The following is a 20,655-nucleotide window of genomic DNA, read 5'->3' as shown; positions in this document are numbered from 1 at the left end:
TAAGTAAAACCCTACAAAATGCAAAGGTGCCAAACTGTTTTACATTCTCTCTGGTGTAAAACTGGAGTGAGCTCCGTTGCTCCAACACTACCACTGCGAGAAACAGAGTTGTATGGTTGTCCCTCATCCCCAGCTTCTGATGCACCCTCCTGTGAATTATCCGTGAGGATGCAGCCACTGTCTGGTGGAAGCATGCCAAAGGATGTGTCACCCTGGAGTATCACACTAGCATTTCTACTGCTTTTCTTGTCACATAATGCTTGTGCCTAGAGCTTTACAATCCCTCAGATGCCCTGCGTGACCCTTGCCTTTACCACAACACAGGCTCTGGGACAACTGTGAGCCATCCAGGGGAAGGGATCCCCCCAGTTGGTGACTATTTAGGTGAGCTGATGACTGATGACCATGTTACCGAGTTGGGTCTTTGGGTCCCAAATCCTACCTCTACTTGCAGTTTGGAGGAAAGCACTGCTTGGAAGTTAAAGGTTTGACTCCAAGTACAGCAAACAGAAAAGGTCAATTTTTCTGTGAGAGCCCAGGCTGGGCAGGGACAGGCAGCCCTGTGGTGGCCTCCTTGCAGGGGTCCATAACCCTGGTCCACAGCTTGCTTGCAGCCCCCCACCCTCTTTAACTCCCCTCACACCCCAAAAAGAGCTTGACCCACTGCCTTGGAAAATGGGGGCATGAATCTGTCCTTTGCCTTTGTTTAATTACTTCCATTCACATTTAAACTCCTATTATTGATTTCATTACCTCTTATTAGAGTGTTTAATCAATATGTACCTGCACTTTCTCAGATGCATATTTAAATTATAGATTTCAAAAATATATAAAACATATGTACACTTAATAGGCACATATATAAATGCATATAGGAAGTGAATCCACAAATAACTAACACAAATATTTATAAATATTTGTATCTTCCTTCAGATATATATTAATACATAGACAGAAAAGCCTATATTGTTATATTTGAACACTTCCTGGTCCAAATGAGATGGTTGATCTCAGAACACCTGATTGGCATTGGACAGTCTCAGAAATAAAACAGCAAGCAGCCAATCAGAGAGCAGTATGAAAAGAGGTTGGGCCTGGCCTTGCGCACGGAGGAGGCTGCCATGGCTGTAGCGGGACAGGACTCCCTGCACTGACCTACTGTGGGGTGCAGGGAAAAGGATTAGGTCCTTCCAATAAACATTTGCAGCACTAACTGCCACCTCTTTATAAAAAGATGCCTGTTCGCTCTTTGAACCTTGCTTTACTTGTAGCTTTACCAACCTTTGATGGCAAAGAATTTCATAGCCTAATTACATAGACTTTCAAGACTATATTTGTGATAAATTAAGAGCAGGCATGCCTTAAAATTGCATTAAGATGGTGCTTTGCTCTTGAGTTGTGACAGGAGAAGAACAGCCTTCATTATAAGCTTTTCCAGGATATCCTTCCATCATTCGTTCTGTCACCCTCTGATTCAAGACAGGCAGTGCCAGCCTCTTCAGTGTTTCTACACCTTTATACCAGAGTACGCTCACCATTTCCAGTCTGCTCCATACCAAGTATTCCAGCAGCTGCACAGGGGAGGAGTAAAAACAGTTTTCTTTTCAAAATATAAGTTTTTTTCTTTTCTGTGGAACAAAAAAACCCCTCGAGTTTTGTGTTGTGTTTAGCATGACAGTATTCTCAAACAGCAACCACAGAAGCAAACCAGTAGTGTTTCTCATTTTAATTGCAGAAACCCAACATGAATAAATTTTATCCAGCGTGTAAGTATACAGAGGGTTTTTTTGTTTGTTTGGGTTTTTTTATTAAACACTTTTATTTACAAAAGGAAAGGTGAGCCTACAGATTTAAGCCAAATAAAAAGGGCAAGGCTAAAAGTGGAAGAAGAGACAGAAGAATGTGTGGTCTTTTTTTAAAAAAAGTACCTGGAAGACAGAGAACACGCAGGGAGAGCTAACAGCCAGAGTGGCTGTTGATGCCCTTAAATTTGGAACAGCATCTAAAAAACCAACTCTTTTATTCCTCACTTAACATGTGGTGAAAGAGTCCAAAGCAGAGCAGTCCTTCAAAACCTCAGATGTACTCCGGGCCCTTGAAGCTTAGTAGCCATATTTTTCATTGAGATGAGTCTTGCCATCACCGCTTTGACCTAATGGACAAAGAGGAAGAGTTGCATTATTTTTTCCCCTCCCTCATCCAAGATAAATGTGCATCCAAGTATGAAATAGTCTCTAGGCAGCACCAGTCAGACAAGCTGACTGGTGAAAGCGGATAAAAAGTCAGACTGGATATTATAATTTAAATTGTCTTTTGGTTTATACTTATAATTCCTCTTAACCGTACTAATAGTCTCAAGTTTACATCATATATTTCTCTGGTTTTTTTGTCCCCCTCTGGTGTCCTCATTATTCCAGCTTAGAAGATAAGTCTGATTATTAGCAAGCAGAGAGAAAAAGGAGCTCCCTCTTACGGGTACAGCTCACTTGGCTATCCCCAGATCAGACCTCTGAGTTACGGAATCAGATATTTCGTTCCAGTGGATTCATATGTCAGACAAGTGCAGTCTTTTCATTGAAGCGTGATTCACCACATTAGTTTTCCTCAGTGAAAGTTATTCTTACTTTTCTTATGCCCTCTGAAGCCTATCTACATTATAAGCCTGCAACAGCCTTATAAAAATTATTGTAATGAATCTACCAAATGAAAGCTAAGCATTGAACTTACTACAAAAACCACAATGCATTAAAATTAATTTTTCATTTTAGAGAAACTGAAAATTCATTACACTGTTTAAGAATAAGCTCACTTAGCTAAAAACACTCTGGAACTAAAGTAAAAAATTTGTTCAACTTCAACGTATATTGGATGCACGCATCGATTATTCAGTGCCTTCACCAAAGTGTTACCAAGACTTCACTCCAAAATCCATGACCCAAAGTTTGTATTCCAATGACTTTTGCAAAAATCTTCAAAGAAGATTTTCAGATTTTACAGACTTCTGTGCAAACTGAGAATACTAAGATTACTGGAGCATTTATTTCCAGTGAAGGTTTGAGCTTGTCTTTCAAGTAGATCATCATATCACTATGTGTGAATGGAGTTAGCTCCCTCAGGTGTCATAAAACTGAAAAACAAACTTGAGGTGTATCTGTCCTGTGAGATGAAGCTACTACAGATGCAGTTTGTATTTCACTGCAAGACTTGCGTGGCCGTACAACAAATATGGGGCATAACATGCCAGAAAACATCAGGTTCTGGGTAAAGTGTTCCTGAATTCTTGTTTCTCAAGAAGTTACAAGGACACCCTGGCTACTCATTAGGTAGATTCTTGAGTTATAAGACTAAAAACAGTAGGGAAAATGTTGTTACCTGCAGGAGGGACCCAAATGCAGTAGTCTGGGTCATCATCTGGGTACTGTGAGGAGAAAAAAGGTTGCTGGACCTGCAAAAGGAGAAAAGATTTTTAAGGTCTGTTCCCCTCCAGCAATGTGTCACAGCCACTAAATCTCTCGTTAATTCAGAGGCAAATACTGAAAGGTGAGGGTTATTTCTATGAGAGTAAGGAATGAAAACAATAATACAGAGGAAAGCAGAAATAGAAAAAACTCTCAAATAGGTCCAGTTTTTTCCCAGTAGAGTCACAGAATAATAGAAATGCTGGTTAGATAGGACCTCTGGAGGTCGTCCAGTCCAATCTCCCCCTCAAAACAGAACCACTGCTAACTGTCCACTCTAGACAATCTAAGCTTGTCATCCTAATGTTTGGTAGTGTCATTCAAACACAGAATTTCTTTATGCAGGGAAAAGCTTTAGAGTAGGATTTTCAAGTGCTTTACTGATTTCAATATGCAAACCCACTGAAAACTTTGGGTTTAAATTGACTTTCAAACTAGAGCATATAAAAGTTCAGCTGTTATATAAAGATAATTTAGTTTTTCAAAGGAAAAGGAAACCCAATTTTGTCAGGTGTCACTGGCGTCACTGAAGTGCTTAAAGCAAACCAAAACAGGTCACTTGCAAGTCAAATGTTGGCACAGCAATGTCTTTTTGTCCCTAGATTTTTAAGTTTTGCCACACCAGTATTATTTTCTCAACAACTTTTGTCTTCAACAACTGCAAGTAGTTATAAAAAAAAATTAATACAACTGTAGAGTGCAAGACTTAAGAGCCCAAAATGTAGCCAAGTTACTCACCACTGATTTGCATTACTTTGTAGAATCATGACACAGCCTTAGGTTATGCAATTGAAGCAATTTTTCATTCCCTCAGAAAACTCTCCTTCCCCAAATTAACCTCTAAAACAGTTCTTTTGGAAGACAAATGTTTCCCAAAACATTAGATTGCAGAGTTGAACAATCTTTAAATATGGTTTGTGAACAGTCAGTTTAGAATTGTTTTTCCAGTGTTACATGATTCAAAGTTATTCCTCAAATATTAAAAGAGGGGTGGGGGGGAAGCTGACTTCTGGTTGGTATTTTCCATGCAAGATCTGAGCCCAAAGGCAGAGACAGCATGTGGAAAAAGTGATTTGTGATGGGAGAGAGAATACAGCTAAGCCATCTGGCATTTGGAGAATGCTCAGCCTTAGAGTGAGCTCTGTGCTGACTTGATTGCCTCAGCATGAGAAGCTGCTTTGTTCTCCCATATTCATAGAAATAGTATAACTTGGGCTTTAACAGTATAAATTTACTCTTGCTTTCTTTAACAACGTGCTTTATAGGCCAGCAACAAAGGACAATTCTAAAGGCTGTGTCTACCAGACCCTTGGGTCCTTTGCCAAGACTAACAAGGCAGCAGTTAGCACACACAGGCTGCAGGGAGTTAAGTTTCTTTATGTAAGTTGTGCAGGGCTAAAATTAGATGGCCACCAAAAAGAAATTGTCAGCAGAAAAGCACTACTATCACCAAACCATACTCAAACTGTTAATATTTCACTAAAAAAAGAGCGTACTGAAACTCATAAGCTGCAGGGGTCATGGTGTCATAAACTGACCTTGCTTGAGCTATTGATTTTCTTAACTTTCTCAGATGTCTCTTCAGGTTCCTTATATGCTGGGAATAAAGAAGATTTGTTTTGTGACACACCACAAATGACCAATTCTATCAGAAATAAGCTTAAAGCAAGTTAATGTAAAAATGGATATATCCAAGAGGCAATCCAAGACAGCTCACAACAACAAAGTTCATACTTAAGACTGCTAAACAGCTTTTTGTTTTTCATAGATTTATTAACTTATGTTTAATACACTGTCAACCACCTACCTGAATGCAGTTTAATAAGGTCCTCTATTTGGGATTCTGTTACACACTTTAGTTAATGGCAGATGTTTATTTTCTGAAAGATACTCTCAATCTGTAATCACTGCAGTGACTGATTTACAAGGAAACTGTAGGAAATGTGCAGGACCAACAGTTTTTTTAAAAAAACCAAACAACAGAAAACCACAAACAAACCAAAACCGAAACTTTACAGTAACATATGTGAGAGGACTACGAAAGAGATGCAAGTATGCTTTGGTTTTCTGCCACTTAATCTGTGAAATATTGAGACTCTTGTGGCTTAAGCCTATGGCTGAGATGATGGGGACAGGATGACATTCTTAACAGTCTGAGTTATTACAAAATAGAAAATTCATACAGAACTCCTCCGTGTTCAGTACACTAAAGAATCTTCATTTTGAGGATCTGATATTTTTTTTTGTGAACATGTGGAGGGGTCATCTCAGTCATTAACAGATTATTAACTAATGTTATGTAGTATTTGTCACTTTACAAAAGAAAGTTCTGTCCTGCTGTAGCGTTAAGAGCTACTGCAACAGAGTAAGGGGGGGGGCAGGGGAGAAGCACTACATTTATGCTCCTAAATTAACATGAGAAGAGAAGAAAAAATATTTTATTTTTTCAAAACAAAGGATCTCAAAGCAGTTAATGACTATGAAAAGGAGAGCTGAAACATAGTCAAAGTGACCTGCCTTCACCATACGCTTACCACTTCCCAAGCAAAACAATATCCTTCATTTCAGTTCTAGAGTCTTTAGTCTCTAGATTAGTCTTAGTTTCCTTCTACTGACAGAAGACAATAAGTCCTTCAGACAGTTTCTAAACCCACATGCTACTGTACCATAGTCTAAATTGTACTGCTCACCTTGGGATTTCTCTTGTGAGGGTCCTATCTGAGATGTATTCCTTAGTATCTTTGGCTCAGGCAGAAAATGAACCCCTGTAAAAGAAAAAAGAGCTAAGCGAGCACTTTGCAGTAACTCTGATGAGTTGAGCGCCAGCATCCGAGACAAAGTACAAAAGGGAACTCTTAGCTACATTTGCCTCAGGAAGAACTCTTCTCTCAAAGTCCTGCAACTTATTTCATCCACCAAGTCCACTGCAATACAATATTAAAGAAAAACTTGTGACCAGTTGAAAAATACTTCTCAAGAGCAACCTGTCCAGCATTAAGATGAAAAGTTAGCATTAGGTTTCTGTCATCAAACATGTCATTTACTGAGAAACATAATTACTGAGTTTTCAAATGCATCAAGCTGATACAGAAAAGGAGGGATTGGAGATGAACCACACAGATACAAGGCAGATACCCCTCCATTACCACTTTTAAAAATACTTTTCCTCCTTACAAATGGATCTGAAGCTTTAGACAGACATTTGTTTTCTTTTGAAGTCACTCTCCCTGACAATGACACACTGTAGTTGTTTTCCTATGGACACTCTTCTAATGAATTATCATTATTTTGACCTTTCCTGAGTCCAGGAGATTTCTTCTATTTTACCAAAAGCATAAAAAACCGACTGCCAAGCAGAGTTTCAGCTGGAACCATGTGAAACTCAGCTGTTGGCACACAGACTCTGGACTGATGGCAAAAATATATGGAAAAGAAATCTGCTGGAGAGCCCGTGACTCAAACCTTAGGAGATTCACATTGCTCTGAAAAATTCAGCAGTAACAGTATCAGCTTCATTACTGGAAAAATCACAACCAATGGTTTACCATCCTGAAGGGATTCCAGATTCTTGTTATTGCAAGAAGAACCATTGGGAGCATTAGTTTCTTTTCCTGTTTCTTCTTCTGCTGACATTTTCATTTCCAGGTTTAATGCTCTGCTGTTTGTTGCTTCTACTTCTTGCTCCTCCTCCATTTCTTCCTCTTCTTCCTCTTCCTCCTCCTCTGGTCCATCATCTTTCATTTTTAACAAGCTTTCAGGGATGTCTGGACGCTTAACAGGCAACTTCTATGGGAGAAAGACTTGTGCATCAGTGCTGAGATAAATGGAGATAGGTGTCACAGATAGGCATTACAGAAGAAAACACACGTATTACTAGTATAGAGACATCTAGTAAGGAAACACTCTTAGGATGAAGAATAGCTAGGTTTTAAGGAAAAGCTATTAATAGAGATGGAAAATGAAAAAATATGTCCAGTCCGTAGACAAGCAGTACAGTCTTTTCATAACAGGGACACTGGAAACTGAATCAATCTTGGAAGTGATCTCAGCTATGAGATCAAGAAAAACAAAAGAAAGTAAAAGACCAGCTTTGGTTAGCAGTGGTTCAGCCTGATGTCCCCAGACTGCCTCTACTTGATCCACTGCCTTTTGACCGCAGCTCTGCCCCAGGAGACTGGCTGTACAAGTGCACGGAATGGCAACTGCTGGCAGTAAACAACATCCAACAGCCACTGCTTGCTGCCCTGTGCACCTTCTATTGCTGCAGGCTTGCGCCTCCATGCTGTTTCCATGCGTGTGGGAAGACATGGTTGCCACCTACAGTTCCCATAGCCTGAGATGTCTGAGAAATAGCCTCTGACCTGAAGCACTTACAAGTCTAACTTACCCCTAGGCTTCCAGTTTTCAGCTTGAATTTGCTCCCCCCTTTCATTGCACCAAAGAGAGGCAGGGTAATCTTTTTAGGCTTGCTCACTGCTTCCAGACTGTAACTCCCACTCCTAATAAAAATCAGATACAAAGGAAAACAATACAAAGTATCAAAACAAGTCTTACATTTACAAAGACAAAAAAAATAATCTGCAAATTAGAAGTGGATATATAAAAATCCTTTTTTCCCCTCTCATTTGCAACATCCAAGGAGAAAGCTGCAGGAGACGACTCCTCCATCCTACATACATGAAGGATTCAGGCACTTGCCATAACAGGAAGCAAAAAAAAAAAAAGTCTATACCACACAGACTCCCTCAAATTCAACTGCATACACACACGTATGTATAACATACATATGTGGATATATACACACACACAACCACATGCTCGGAGGGCAAACCTCAGTTTAAGTAAATTAATTAACTAATCGTCTAATCAAGCCGCCACTAGCAAATGATGAACCCAGCACACACCCTCTTGAATTGCAGTAGCGCTGCTAGGCAATAGTTGAACAGCCACTACACTTCATTTCCAGGTACATTTCATGGAGTGAAAGTGGTTTTCATGTTGTCTATAATACCAGTAAAATTCTTTAGTTCCTTTTGGATGCAGGTTGGGGGGGAAAAAAAAATATTAAAAAAGCTGACACCATGCTTCCAATCCCCCCCACCCCAATCCTCCCAGAGTGGGCTTATCATACTCCCGCCTTGTGGGCAATCTGCCTCAGCCATAGACGCTGAAACAACCAAAAGTCACAGCAGCTCTTTAAAGAGATGAGCCAGGTAGTTTGGGATGCCCTTGCTTTTGCCTTTGGAAAGGTGTTTATTTACTGGGCTTGCACAACTGCCCAGGGATACAACAAAGATGAAAGTAATTGTTTTACACTTTAGCCAAGACTTACTGAGGCTTCAGCTCAGGCAGTTCTGCAGGCTTGACAAGCTTTATTAACCCTTTCAGTCTCTGTTGCTCTTTCTTCAGTTCAAATGATCTCAAGTGAAGCTTCTTTCGTGCCACACTGTCTAAGGTAGATCCTGATTTTATTTCAGTCATGAATTCATCCAAGGAATCTTGAGCTGCTGGCTGGGACTGAGCTAGGCAAGATAAAGGGAAGATACATATTGTTACGGGTGGGGAGATGAGAGCTGTACTCATCAAGTCCTACCTTTAGGGAATAAGGTATATAGCAACAACTACCCTCTCAGCAAGTTTCTGTTGCATGGTGAAATAATGGAGTATGTTAGCTCTGGAAAGATTAAAGCATTTCTCCTAACAAAAGCCTGACAGTAAACTTTAATCCCCTTTCATAACAAAGCCTCTCTTAGAATTGAATGTTTCTTTATGAGTAAGTGTGTCTCTTCTAGATTGTTCATCTCGCTTCAAGATCTGCTGTCCCTAAAAATGTGGTTTACGGGTTCTTTTTGTAGTCACAAACTAAAATAAACAGAGCTACAAAGAATCTCACACCACTGCATGGGGAATCCCATTTTGGCTTTCCTGACATGTTTATGTAATAACATTTGCAAAGCTCGAAATGAATCAAACACATGATGCTGCCTCCTACCCCTGGATGACTGAGCCATGTTAGGTCAATCACACAAAATTTACCTTTGCTTTGACTTGACTTTTAACAAGAAAACACTGCTCTGTACTTGGAAAAGAGTAATGACGCTACTCCACCTGATTTCAAATATTAATAATTCTATGTATATGTGACTAATTACAACAGAACTCAGGTGGAAAAACTAAAGCTCTAATGACTAAGAAAAATAAATACAGAATTCTAACACATGGATTCCAAATAACCATCCAACCAAACAAAAAAAAAAAACCAGAAAAACTCATTTCTTGGCCTTGAACAATGCTTCACAAGTTTTTATATGGTGTTCAAAAATAACTTGGAGGCAAACAAAGAAAAAGGTTGTTGCTAGAATTTTAACAAGCCTTTTGACAGGCAGTCTTCTGCCTTTTAATATTACATGCAAAGTAGTACCAAATCTGATATTTATCTGCTTTATTATAAGCATTTATTTATATATGCACAAGCATAATTATGTGATCAATGAGTTATTTTCAGTTCAGCTTGAGCTAATTAAGTAGCATTTGAAATTTTAAATGTGTACAAATAAAATAGTGTAAGTTATTGTTAAGAGTACATATTCAAGCAGTGTTACATGACTTAAATATTTAGAGAAAAGTCTAAGTCTCATGTTTACAAGCGGACTAAACTGAAAAGGATATTTTTGATCTAGAACAAAACACAGGTTACAATTTAAAATGTATGAAAGCCACAACAGTAACTCTCCAAAGATATACAGAATTAAGAGGCTTCAAAGATTTGTAGCATCCACCTCCACACAAATATAAATGACGACAAAACATGTCATAAAAGAAATTCAGACAGAAATACTCTTCTTCTTCCTCATAACTTTTTATATGAACCAAGACAAAAAACATCAACGAAACTAAGACTCTGAAACTCTAGCAGGCAGGAGGTGAGCAAAACGATCATCTAATTTAAACACCAAATTTCAAATTGTTAAATAATTCCCAACAATTAAAGGTATAGTTCCACAGCTCGCTTCTCTAGCTGCAGAACAGCATAAGCGCTTCAGTTCAGTGAATGATCTTCAGTGAATCAGATCACCCCTTCTTGCAAATAGGGCTCTCTGCTTGATGCCACCAGCAGTGCCTAAGATCAGGTAGTTCAGCTTACAGGGTTACTGTTAGCGTTTAGTATCTGTTGCAGCAGTTTTCTACACTATTGAAGTAAAATTTGACATTGCTAGGAGGTGATTCTATTAAAGCTATTCTACTTGATATTCCAGTGGAGGGGGGGGGGAGCTATAGGGCTATTTACTGCAACATCAACTTATTGGTAATTTTCTTCTGAACTGGCAACCAAAGAAGAGCTGAAGAGCTCTATGTATTTGATTTTCATTCAGCTGCATCAGTGAACAAGAGATACCAAGTCAGTCCGTCAGTAATTAGTTCTGAAGAACTCCAGAGAACCATTTCTGAACTTCTCCTGTGATTTTTTAGACAACCACTTAATTCCTCCAAGTGCTTAGTAAGAGGTGTTGCAATTTAGCCTGTCATTCACTCATTGGTCTCTCTACATTCTTGCACTTAGGCTACAAATAATCATTTAGAGCAAGCAAAAGTGTGGTAAGGTTTTAGAACTGTATGTAATGCAGCAGCTTTGCCAGGCAGCTCATGACAGTGGTAAGAATCACCCACGATCAGTATGCATGCTTCCTGGCTTACACTTGTACTCAAGATCTGCGATTACCCTGAATCATCCAAAGAAATAAGAGAACACACAAGTATCTAGAACACACGCACACAAGTAACTGATGATGCAATATTTGCTATGTTTTATCCTGACCTAGTTCTAGGAAATTCCTATCCAATACTGAATTACTCTGAATTACAGTAAGTGCTGAGACTGCAATTTTTCCAAGGCTCTAAACTAGCTGTCTAACCAGTTGCAATTTACCAAACCATGATAACATATATCAGAATTATATGGTGTCAGGAGAAGTCTATAAATGAACTGATTCTTCCTCCTCCCAGCCTCTACTACAATATGATTAGCAGTCTTGTTGAAAAACAATATCAGCAGAAACAAAGGCATCACAACATATGAGAGCTTGGAAAGACACATCTCAGACAACATAAAGCATTAGCTTATCTTGCTAGTCAATCGTTAACTACTTATCAGAACAGTCACGCTGAAAACAATTCCTTCAAACACACTGAACCCACCCATCAGTTAGAATGCTCTGTGGAACAGCACTGTTTTCTGAACAGTGATCTGGTATAATCCATCACCACCAAAAATGTTGATACAAATGAGTTTTGGTGTAGAGCTGAATTACCAGAAAGAGAGATACACATATAATGCACAAAAGGTAGCCCAGCTGTCAGATTGCTGCTAGGTTTCTTGGAGAGAAACTCCTCTAACAAACTGACATTGCAACCTTTACTAATGCCAACTCTGTTAAAAAGGTTTTTGTATGAAGAACCAGCTTAAACACATTTCCTTTATGTCTTCCTTTTATTCCACAAGACATAATCAGTAACAGAAAGCAAAATACAGCTATTTGTATAGTGTGCTTTTAAATCTAACGCACTACCAGATACAATCACCGCTTTGGAAAGGCTCTGCGTTCGTACGCAAAGGCAGAATCCTAGAACCTGATCATAAGCTAGCAAGTTCACTGAACGTATGGGCTAAGCATCAACAGCTTTGACTCCACATTTCTCTCTTCCCACCCTTCCTTTTTAAGGTGCATTTACAGTGAGAGAAGATACTGTCTTTTCCATCAGTTGTTTGCTCTTGCCTTAAAAATGGTTTTGGAGGGAGTGGAAAAAAAGTGTTCCTCAGATTGGGTCAGTTTCACAGTAACAGTGCTCACCCTCAAGGAACTTGTACTCATCTCGTTACCTTAACTTAGATGATGCTTGCTTTGGAAAAAGCTGCATTCATTAGCATGTGACTATACACACACAGTATATAAATTATTTGATGAAGAGCCTAAGTATCCTCTCCAGCTACCTCAGTGTCCCGCAAATCTTCCTACCCCTTTGTGAAAAGTGGACACTAAAAAAAAAAGCACTTAAGACAGAAATCCATAAGATATACCGTCATCTCTTTATTGTTCTTTATGGAAAGTACTATGATCAAATAAACTTCATACCTTACCTTTCCCTGAAGCCTTCAGCTTCTCTGTTATCTCAGAAAGCTCATTTTCAGCTTCCTTTAGCTTTGTGACCTATGAAAGAACAACACGCTTAGAAGATCTTTTTATTGTCTTAAAATCCTCTTAAAAGAGTTACTCAAATATCCTACCAAATTACCCCCATTTTTCTATTTCTGATCTTTGACCAGGAGTTTCTGAACTGAAAAAATTATAGGCTAGATTGTTCCTAAACAACTTAACGAACTGTCCTTTCACATGCTGTTAAAATAATTTTCTTTCTGAACCCCAAAAATATGTATAATGCTTCAGCAGTAATGTTATACCACCCCTGTGATTCTCCAACCCTCCCTATCCCTGCTCCCCTACACCCTATTGCCTGTGTAGGACTTTTAGTTGTCATATGCCCATCAGTCCAGGCTGCTGCTTCTTTGATGCAGAATGAGATCTTTCTTTGGGATGTGCCCTGTGCACTTGAAAGCTTGCAATTATTTTCTGATGCTTTAAAACTCTTTTAAAAGAAAGTATCCTGTTCCAGTATTTCACTCACCCACTGCTGCGATCCACCAAGTAGAAAGCAACACTATACAGGCAAAATCAAGGTAGTTTGCTTCCACTAGAATGAAGTAAGCAATATCTTCAGGTATTTACAGATATTGTCCACAAATCAAAAAAACCACTATTTTATTCTAACTTGGCCAACTGAGAGCTAAAGGTCTGAAATGATATCAGGGTTCAAGCTAACTCAGAAAGATCAGGAAATATTTTTTATTTTCCTTCTTAGTAATAACACATGCATGAGTGAATAAGCCTGGCATGTCATAATAATTCTTCTTACCAGGGAGTCATAAGTCTCTGGTTTTTCTTCTATTTTACCAGCTTTCTTCATTCTGTTCAGTCGCTTCTTTTCTACAGCACCAGTTCGATCAAGGAAGGTATCATCATCACTGTCATAAAAATCCTCATCTTCCCAATTCTTTGATTTCCTTTTTCGGGATACTGGGAAAGATAATGGAGAAGGCAAGAAACAATGTTTCACATACCACTGAGCAATAAAACAAATTCAAGATAGCAAGCTCAAATACCTAATTTAGGGCTTTTAGAGAGATCACAGCATTTGACTAGTTATTCACCTGCTTCTTGCCTCAGTACTCCCCGAGCATCGAGTAGCCTGCAAGCTTCCAGTGCGCACTGTATCATTGCTTCCTTCTTCTTTCCTGAATGGAGAACCTCTGCCACCAGCTGCTTCCCTGATGCATCATCCACAGGCAGCCTGTTCAGATTGAAGGATCAGAGAACAGCTCATATACAAAGAGCTTTTCACAGATGCTACTCAGATATTTTATTTATCACGTTGGCATTGTTCTTTCCATTTCACTCTAGTCTTTTTTTGTGGGCTAAATATTTTCACTTTTTGTTTTCATACAGTACCAATCAAAAGACAAGCATGGATTTCATAAAGCATAGAAGTTTTGTTTTGCTAGTCCAAACAATAATTCTTCCTGTATTCATTCCATTGGGAACACAAGAAGTTAAAAGGTTAAATATCAATTCCTGAATCATTTTAAGCGCCAGTATCTTGCATCCATGCAACACCAGTAATAAATACTTCCCCTGCTAAAGTAAAAGTTTCTTAAGTAGTATAGTCATTGCAATGTCGTACCTATGCATTTAAGACCTAGCCTGTTGACTTAATTTCCACCTCACCTTATCCTGTCTTATAAAAGAATGACATTAGTGGCCTCTTGCAGGAACCCATCAAAAACCGCTTTATAATGTAAAAGAATTGAAACTGGGTACACAGTAGAACGAGTGATTTTTTTTTTTTCTCTCTCCCATTAGGAATTGAAAGATATTGTTTCCTAGTTTCTTCTCTCGCATTTCAATTTCATGTATTTCTCAAAACAAGGGGCACTGAAAGGGCCTAGACTCCTGCTTTCCCAATTTTACTCTCTGAGGAAAATCAAATGCTGCCAGACCAGAAAGGAGTGCAGACAGAGAACTAAGCACTGATCCTTGAACTCCTCTCTCAGTATCAGAGCTTAGGTCTAGTTCCAGCTGGCCTTCTTGCCAAGTGTGACAAGACAAGTAATTCCTTCAGCTTTTATTCGTGAGTTCAATGAAATCAGCTCCTATGTACAAAAGTGAATGGAGATATACATACTTGATCCTGCATAGCCAGCTATTGTGCCCACGATCATCATATTCATATTCTAACTCTTCTCCTAGAGAGGAAAAGAAAGTTGATGTAGTAACCAAAATTGAAATCAGCAGGAATAATCTTTACAGCAGAGAAGAATGTCACAGTTAAAAGAGATAAAATGCCCTTGTTACAGATCAAAGGACTGAACTTGCCTCTATTTTTTTAAGCCATGGGATCTTCAGTTGATATTATGCTCATTTAGCTGTTTTTCACAATCAAGGCTTTTTCAGATCAAAAAAATCTCTAAGTGGCCTGTTCAGGAATACGTAGTTCAAAGAAAAAACAATCTTGCCTCTTTATGTATTAAAATAAATGACATTGAAGTAACAACAGTTTGAAATCTGGATTCACAGATATCGTTTATCTTGAAGATTAATTTTTCACTTTAGCTAGTGAGTCATCTGTAAGTTTTCACTAGCAACCATCAAATTTTAGACCAATTCATTACTGCCTTTTGTCTTTTTATACTTTCCAATTCTATCTCAGAATCACAGCCATCTCCAAACAGAAGAGTGTGGAATTTGATGGATTTGGATTTTTCAGCATAGCTTCAAAGCATGGGTGTGCTTTGTGTGTCACTCCAGAGGAATACGAGGAGTTCTCTGGAACTCCCAGTTTAGGAATTAGTAACTAAGTCTCAAATATACAACGGCGAGCTAAGTTTTAATAAAGAAAAAACAAAACCCAAACCCCTAAAAACCCAAACAAGCAACAGAAACCCCAAACCACTGCCAGCCCCCCTGCCCAAAAAAATGGGCCAAACAAAAAAAACCTTACCCACAATGTAACAGAAAAGTTTAGCTCCCACACGTTAATTCCCAAAGAAAAACACGAGCACATCACACTTTGCTAAATAGAAAAAATTACATTTAATAAAAAAAGAAAAAAGTACCTTCTCTGTCAAAAAAGCCCTGTAAGGCCTTCCTAGGATCTTTCATATAGAAGGCATCTTGTACATCCTGAAAATCAATAGCAATAGGGTTTTCTTCAATCTCATCCTCCTCAGCATCCTCCCCTAGAAGACAACAAAGTGCATAAAAAAAACAACCCCACCTGTGAAACATTAGAAAGAGAACACCAGTATATTTTAACTTTTGTTAGTTTGAAGGAAGTAGCAGCTACATCACCCTAAAATAATTTCCTGTAACTTGAATATTATTTCTGCACCCAACAAAAAAAGACCCAAACCCTGCTTCCTTTTTGCCATTAGTTATTCCGTTATAAGATACATCTCCGCAGATGAACATCACTGCAGTTTCAGCACTTTCAAGGGCTATGTGCTTATACATTTCCCTTCAAAAAATCAACTCATTTTGTACTGCAAATCTCATTAATTACGATTTATCTAGCTTTAAGATGTGGAATTCCTATTTAAATTTAAAGACAGCTATACTGCATAAAAGTCTCAAGCAATTAAATTTCACCTCTCAGGCTAAGATGTGGACATCATCACAGGAACAAAAAACACAGCATTAACGTAAACTCTGTTTCATGGCCTTTTATAAGCGTGGGCAAGTTACCTTCTCCCTCTTAAAAGGGGCTCTTGCATACTTCTCACCAGGTATAAGCTTGCCTTGCCACAGCACTCTTCTTTTTAAAAGGAAAAGGATTAATATGTACTCAAGAACTTCCCACTGGATTGGGACACTTGGCATGCAGCTGGAATTTCAATCCTAGTATTCACTGAAAACTGGCTTAAAGACCTTCCAGGGTATATCAGCAGATTTATGCACTGTCACTTACCCATTCCCCATGAGCAGGTCATATCACTGTTCTGACTCCTCTCACTTGTCTCCTCTTTTTCGCCTTCCTCATCAGAGTCCTCTCCCAGCATTCTCTTTTCTAATTTTGCTTGCTGCTGCTTACGCAGTGCCTTCAGTTGAGTCACAGTTAGTTCTGACTCAGACTCCTGGTCCTCTTTGGGTCCCTATGTCACAGACAGTAACTTAGCAGAAGTGTTTTTTGAAAAAAAAGAAGTATTTTCAACACACACAGATTATGTACAATAACATAAATCATTATAGTGCTATTCAAAAAGTGGAATTATTAGATCATTTATTATGGTTTGCATCCCCAGATATATTAGTTTGAATGCCCTTTCCAAAGGGGGGAAAAAAAGAAACAACCTTTATTATGTACTTGTAGTCAGATCAATCTCAAACATAACCGTATTTTAAAGGCAGAAGGCAAAAATTTCTGGCAGTGCCACATAGGAGAATTTGGGGAACAAGCAGCTTCTGAACTGTGTGCGGAGCACGCCAAGCGCTCTTGAAGTTCCTACTAATAAAGGCTCCCCTTAATCACAAAAAAAATATTAGTGCTTTACTCTTCTGATGCATCATACTGCTGGAGAAACTTACCTGACACATCATACTGTTGGAGAGAAAAGCCTTTTGCACTAATTTCACACCAGCAGAAGCCGCCACCCCTGTCCTCATGCTGAGCCCCACCCAGGGCTGCCCCATGCTCAGCTCACCAGGGTGATACAGCAAGGGGACCCCCTGGCCCCACCCTGTCCTTCAGCCCCAAACCTCACCTCTGAGCTGGCAGTGGATCCCTACAGCTGACTACTTTTCCCCTGGTAAAACAACCATGGCAGCACTGGGCTGCTTCCAAAGCACCCAAACCGCCTCACACCTCAGAAACGGCTTTCATAGAAACATAGAATAGTTTGGGTTGGAAGGGACCTTTAGAGGTCATCTAGTCCTGCAGTGAGCAGGGATACCTTCAACTAGATCAGGTTGCTCAGAGCCCCATCCAACCGGACCTTGAATGTTTCTAGGGACGGGACCTCCACAACCTCCCTGGGCAACCTGTTCCAGTGCTTCACTACAGTCATTATAAAAATTTTTTTCCTTATATGCTATCTAAATCTACACTCCTTTAGTTTAAAACCATTCCTCCTTGTCCTGTCACAACAGGCCTTGCTAAAGAGATTGTCTCCATCCTTCCTATTGGCCCCCTTTAAGTACTAAAAGGCTCAATAAGGTCTCTCTGCACCTTCTCCTCTCCAGGCTTTCACCCAGGGAGACGCAGATGGAGATTCCCGCGTGTGACCCGGGGAAGCCTTCACCACACGAATCGCCCGACTGAGGCCCCGGGAGCACGGTGGGGCCGCCCGGGCACCCACCCACTCACCTGCAGGAGGAAGAGGCGGGAGCTGCCGCCGAAGCGGAGCCCGTGGCCCACCCGCACCCGGCAGTAGGTGCGGGGCGGCACCCGCGCCTTGTTGAGGAAGGTGCCATGTGTGCTGCCCAGGTCGTACACGTAGAAGCCGGCGGCATCGTCGCCGTCGGGGGATCCGCCGGCGCCGCGGTACTGCAGCACGGCGTGGTGCCGCGACACCGAGGGGTGCTCCAGGGCCAGGGCGCAGCCGGGCAGCCGCCCCACCAGGAACCAGCTGCCGCCCTCCAGCCGCACCGAGCCCAGCGCCACGCCGCCCTTCAGTACTTCCAGCCCGTACCCGGCGCCGGCCGGCGGCTGGCTGCCCCACGACGGCTCCTCGTAGCGCGGCGCCGCCGGCGCAGCGGCGGAGCGGACGGGGGGGCCCGGCGGGCTGGACGCCGGCTGTCCGGGCCCCGGCGGGCCGCCCTCGACGGCGCGGGGCGCGGCGGGCAGCGGGCGGCTCGGGCGCTTGAAGGCGGCGGGTTCGGCGGCCGCCTCTGTCTCCATCGCCTCCGCCTCCATCGCTTCCGCCATCTTCCCGGGTCCGGTCCTAAATAGAGTCCTCCGGGGACGAGCACCGTTGCGGCTGCCGTACCGGGGGTAGGACGCAGCTCCGGAGGGTCGCGCCACTGCCCATCCACGGCCTAGGGTAGTGTGGGGGGTGAGGCGCGGAGGGAGGCAGAGGTAGAAGAGGCGGGAGTAGCGGCAGCCATCGCTCCCGTTCTCTGGGCACGAAAGAGCGCTGGTGGTAGGGGAGCCGCTTCTGGTGGAGGACCGGGGCCGACTTCCGGCTCGGCGGCCGGGAGTGGAGGTGCGGGGGTGCTGTGGGGTACGGCGGCGGCGGGGACTCCGCACCGGGCGGGCGGGCCTGGCGAGCCATGGGTCGGGGCGAGGGGCCGGGGTGCGGGGCAGCCGCGGGCCCGGAGCTGGGCCTGGGGAGGGCGGGCGGACGGGCGAGCGGCGGGGCCTTGCGGGGGCGGCGGGCGATCCGAGTGCGGCCCCCGAGGCTCCTCCACGCACATCGGCGCGCCGTGGGTCCCGCTCAGCGAGGTGCCGGCGCGGCCCGGGCGGAGCCACACCAGCCCCTGTTGTAAACAGAAATTATTACCGCCTCACGCGTGCGTTTCTTCTTCCCCCCTCTCAGGAGAAGCAGCAGTGTAATCTGTCAAGTGCCCGTATTGCGTCCTGATGCCATCGTGGAAACCGCGCTGCTTCGAGGGGCGCTGAGCGACAGCTTTCCTGACAGTCATAATTTGCTTTATTCAGAGTGTCATCCCGGCTCGAGTTTCTGTTGTTGCCCAAATCTTAGCGTTTTTCCCTGAGACAAGGCTCCTTTATACTACGGTGTTTGGTAGCCTTCTTTTGGGGTCTGACTACTACGATACGTGATGTAAAAATGCTGCGATATTGGGGTGAGATTCCAGTTTCATCTAACCAGGCCAACCGCAGCTCTTTTGACCTGCTTCAGCGTGAGTTTCGTACTGTGGAAGTCCAAGATCCTCCATTGCATCAGCCATCTGCAAATAAACCCCGGCCAACCACCATGCTGGACATCCCCTCGGAGCCCTGCAGCCTCACAATTCACACCATTCAGCTCATCCAGCACAACAGGCGGCTGCGCAGCCTGATCGCCATGGCTCAGGCTCAAAACCAGCAGCAAGCAGAGGGCATAAAAACTGAAGACAACGAACCTCTGCCATCTTGTCCGGCCTCTCCCCCTCTCCCTGATGACCTCCTTCCTCTGGATAGCAAAACCCCAAAAATGCCATTTCAGCTGAGGCACAGTGACCCAGAAAGTGATTTCTACAGGTGTGTTGGTATTTCTTTGGGTTAGTAATTGGCTGAAGGAAAGCTGAGTGTTCTTAAATATATGTGTAGGTATGTCGATTCCCTTAGGTTGCAGGGTCGAACAGTTACATGTAAAGCATAAAACAGGCTTCAAAAAGTAAGGATTTAGATTTCTGCTGTATGGATAATGTGCACATTGTTTAAAATAAATGTGCTTTTGTTTCCTGTCTATTAAACATAGATGTGTAGTGCTGATATCTGTTTCTGATTTCTCTCAGTGCTACAGTGAATGTTTGTGAATGGTTTTGCTACCTTCAATGGCATTTTGACACATTTAGTTGTAGGATGTGAAGTCTCTTCTATTTAGGTCACTTACTGACAACTAAACTTGCCTTATTGTAACTGAAAATCCAGAAGAGCATGTCTAGGTTTTGGCTGTTTAGTTGTAGGTTCTGAAAAGATGTTTTGATAGCATATTTGTAAGATTTCAGTGGCCAAGGACCTGTGATGTAGTAACTATCACATTTCACCCTGTTTGTTGGTGTTAGTCTGGTTTGGGTTGGTGATGAGTATGGGTGAAGGGCATTCTTGTCTCTGATATTGGCTCCACCAGCCAAGGGCTGGAGAAAATGTAAAGGAATGTTACATTGCTTCTACCTCTGCAGCCAATATTTAAATAATATTGCCGCCACCTCCCTGTCTACCCCTCTGACGAGCACTAAATTCGCATGGAGATGTTGCATTTCTTGTAGGATCTCACGATACTTTGTAGGTTGTGTGCATTTAAATTCAGGGATTAATCCTCACTACTATAACATTCTGTTCTTAGATTAAAGGCTGTGCCCCAATGAACATGATGTGGAAGAGGATAATACATTTTAGTTTTTAAAATGGGGGAAATATGTGTCAG

General features: G+C 41.8%; 2 protein-coding genes across 6 annotated transcripts in view; one reads left to right on the top strand and one right to left on the bottom strand.

Annotated features, from left to right (window-relative positions):
- Positions 1-1,711: 1,711 nt before the first annotated feature.
- On the bottom strand, positions 1,712-18,491 carry SLC4A1AP (solute carrier family 4 member 1 adaptor protein). The gene is made up of 14 exons (XM_064446031.1): positions 17,931-18,491; positions 16,536-16,719; positions 15,685-15,807; positions 14,754-14,814; positions 13,723-13,862; positions 13,428-13,588; positions 12,595-12,664; positions 8,791-8,980; positions 7,846-7,957; positions 7,004-7,244; positions 6,149-6,223; positions 4,997-5,055; positions 3,373-3,445; positions 1,712-2,152 (listed from the first exon to the last, which is right to left on the bottom strand). Exons 1-14 carry the CDS (start codon positions 18,489-18,491, stop codon positions 2,103-2,105), a joined length of 2,100 nt encoding a protein of 699 aa, XP_064302101.1. The 3' UTR covers positions 1,712-2,102.
- The window catches only part of SUPT7L (SPT7 like, STAGA complex subunit gamma), a 19,401-nt gene continuing 17,214 nt past the window's right edge, over positions 18,469-20,655 (top strand). The window contains exons 1-2 of one of the 5 annotated variants that reach the window (XM_064446036.1): positions 18,469-18,557; positions 19,102-19,766. In XM_064446036.1, coding sequence (XP_064302106.1) covers positions 19,354-19,766 — 413 coding nt within the window. In that variant the 5' untranslated portion in view covers positions 18,469-18,557; positions 19,102-19,353. The other 4 variants (XM_064446035.1, XM_064446037.1, XM_064446032.1 and 1 more) reach the window with 4 other exon arrangements.

This window comes from Phalacrocorax carbo, chromosome 3, assembly GCF_963921805.1.
Source record: "Phalacrocorax carbo chromosome 3, bPhaCar2.1, whole genome shotgun sequence".
In the NCBI taxonomy this organism is placed as follows: Eukaryota; Metazoa; Chordata; class Aves; order Suliformes; family Phalacrocoracidae; genus Phalacrocorax; species Phalacrocorax carbo.
The sequence above is the reverse complement of the archived record's forward strand: the minus strand, read 5'-3'. Positions and strand labels throughout refer to the sequence as shown.

What these genes read in the sequence shown, in the direction of transcription:
- SLC4A1AP (XM_064446031.1), bottom strand. Translation starts at nt 18,491, where the DNA reads ATGGCGGAAGCGATGGAGGCGGAGGCGATGGAGACAGAGGCGGCCGCC. An exon ending in AGCTGGCTATGCAGGATCAA is followed by an intron (nt 13,863 to 14,753) that starts GTATGTATATCT and finishes CAATCTGAACAG; the next exon opens with GCTGCCTGTGGATGATGCAT. An exon ending in CAGAGACTTATGACTCCCTG is followed by an intron (nt 12,665 to 13,427) that starts GTAAGAAGAATT and finishes GTTCTTTCATAG; the next exon opens with GTCACAAAGCTAAAGGAAGC.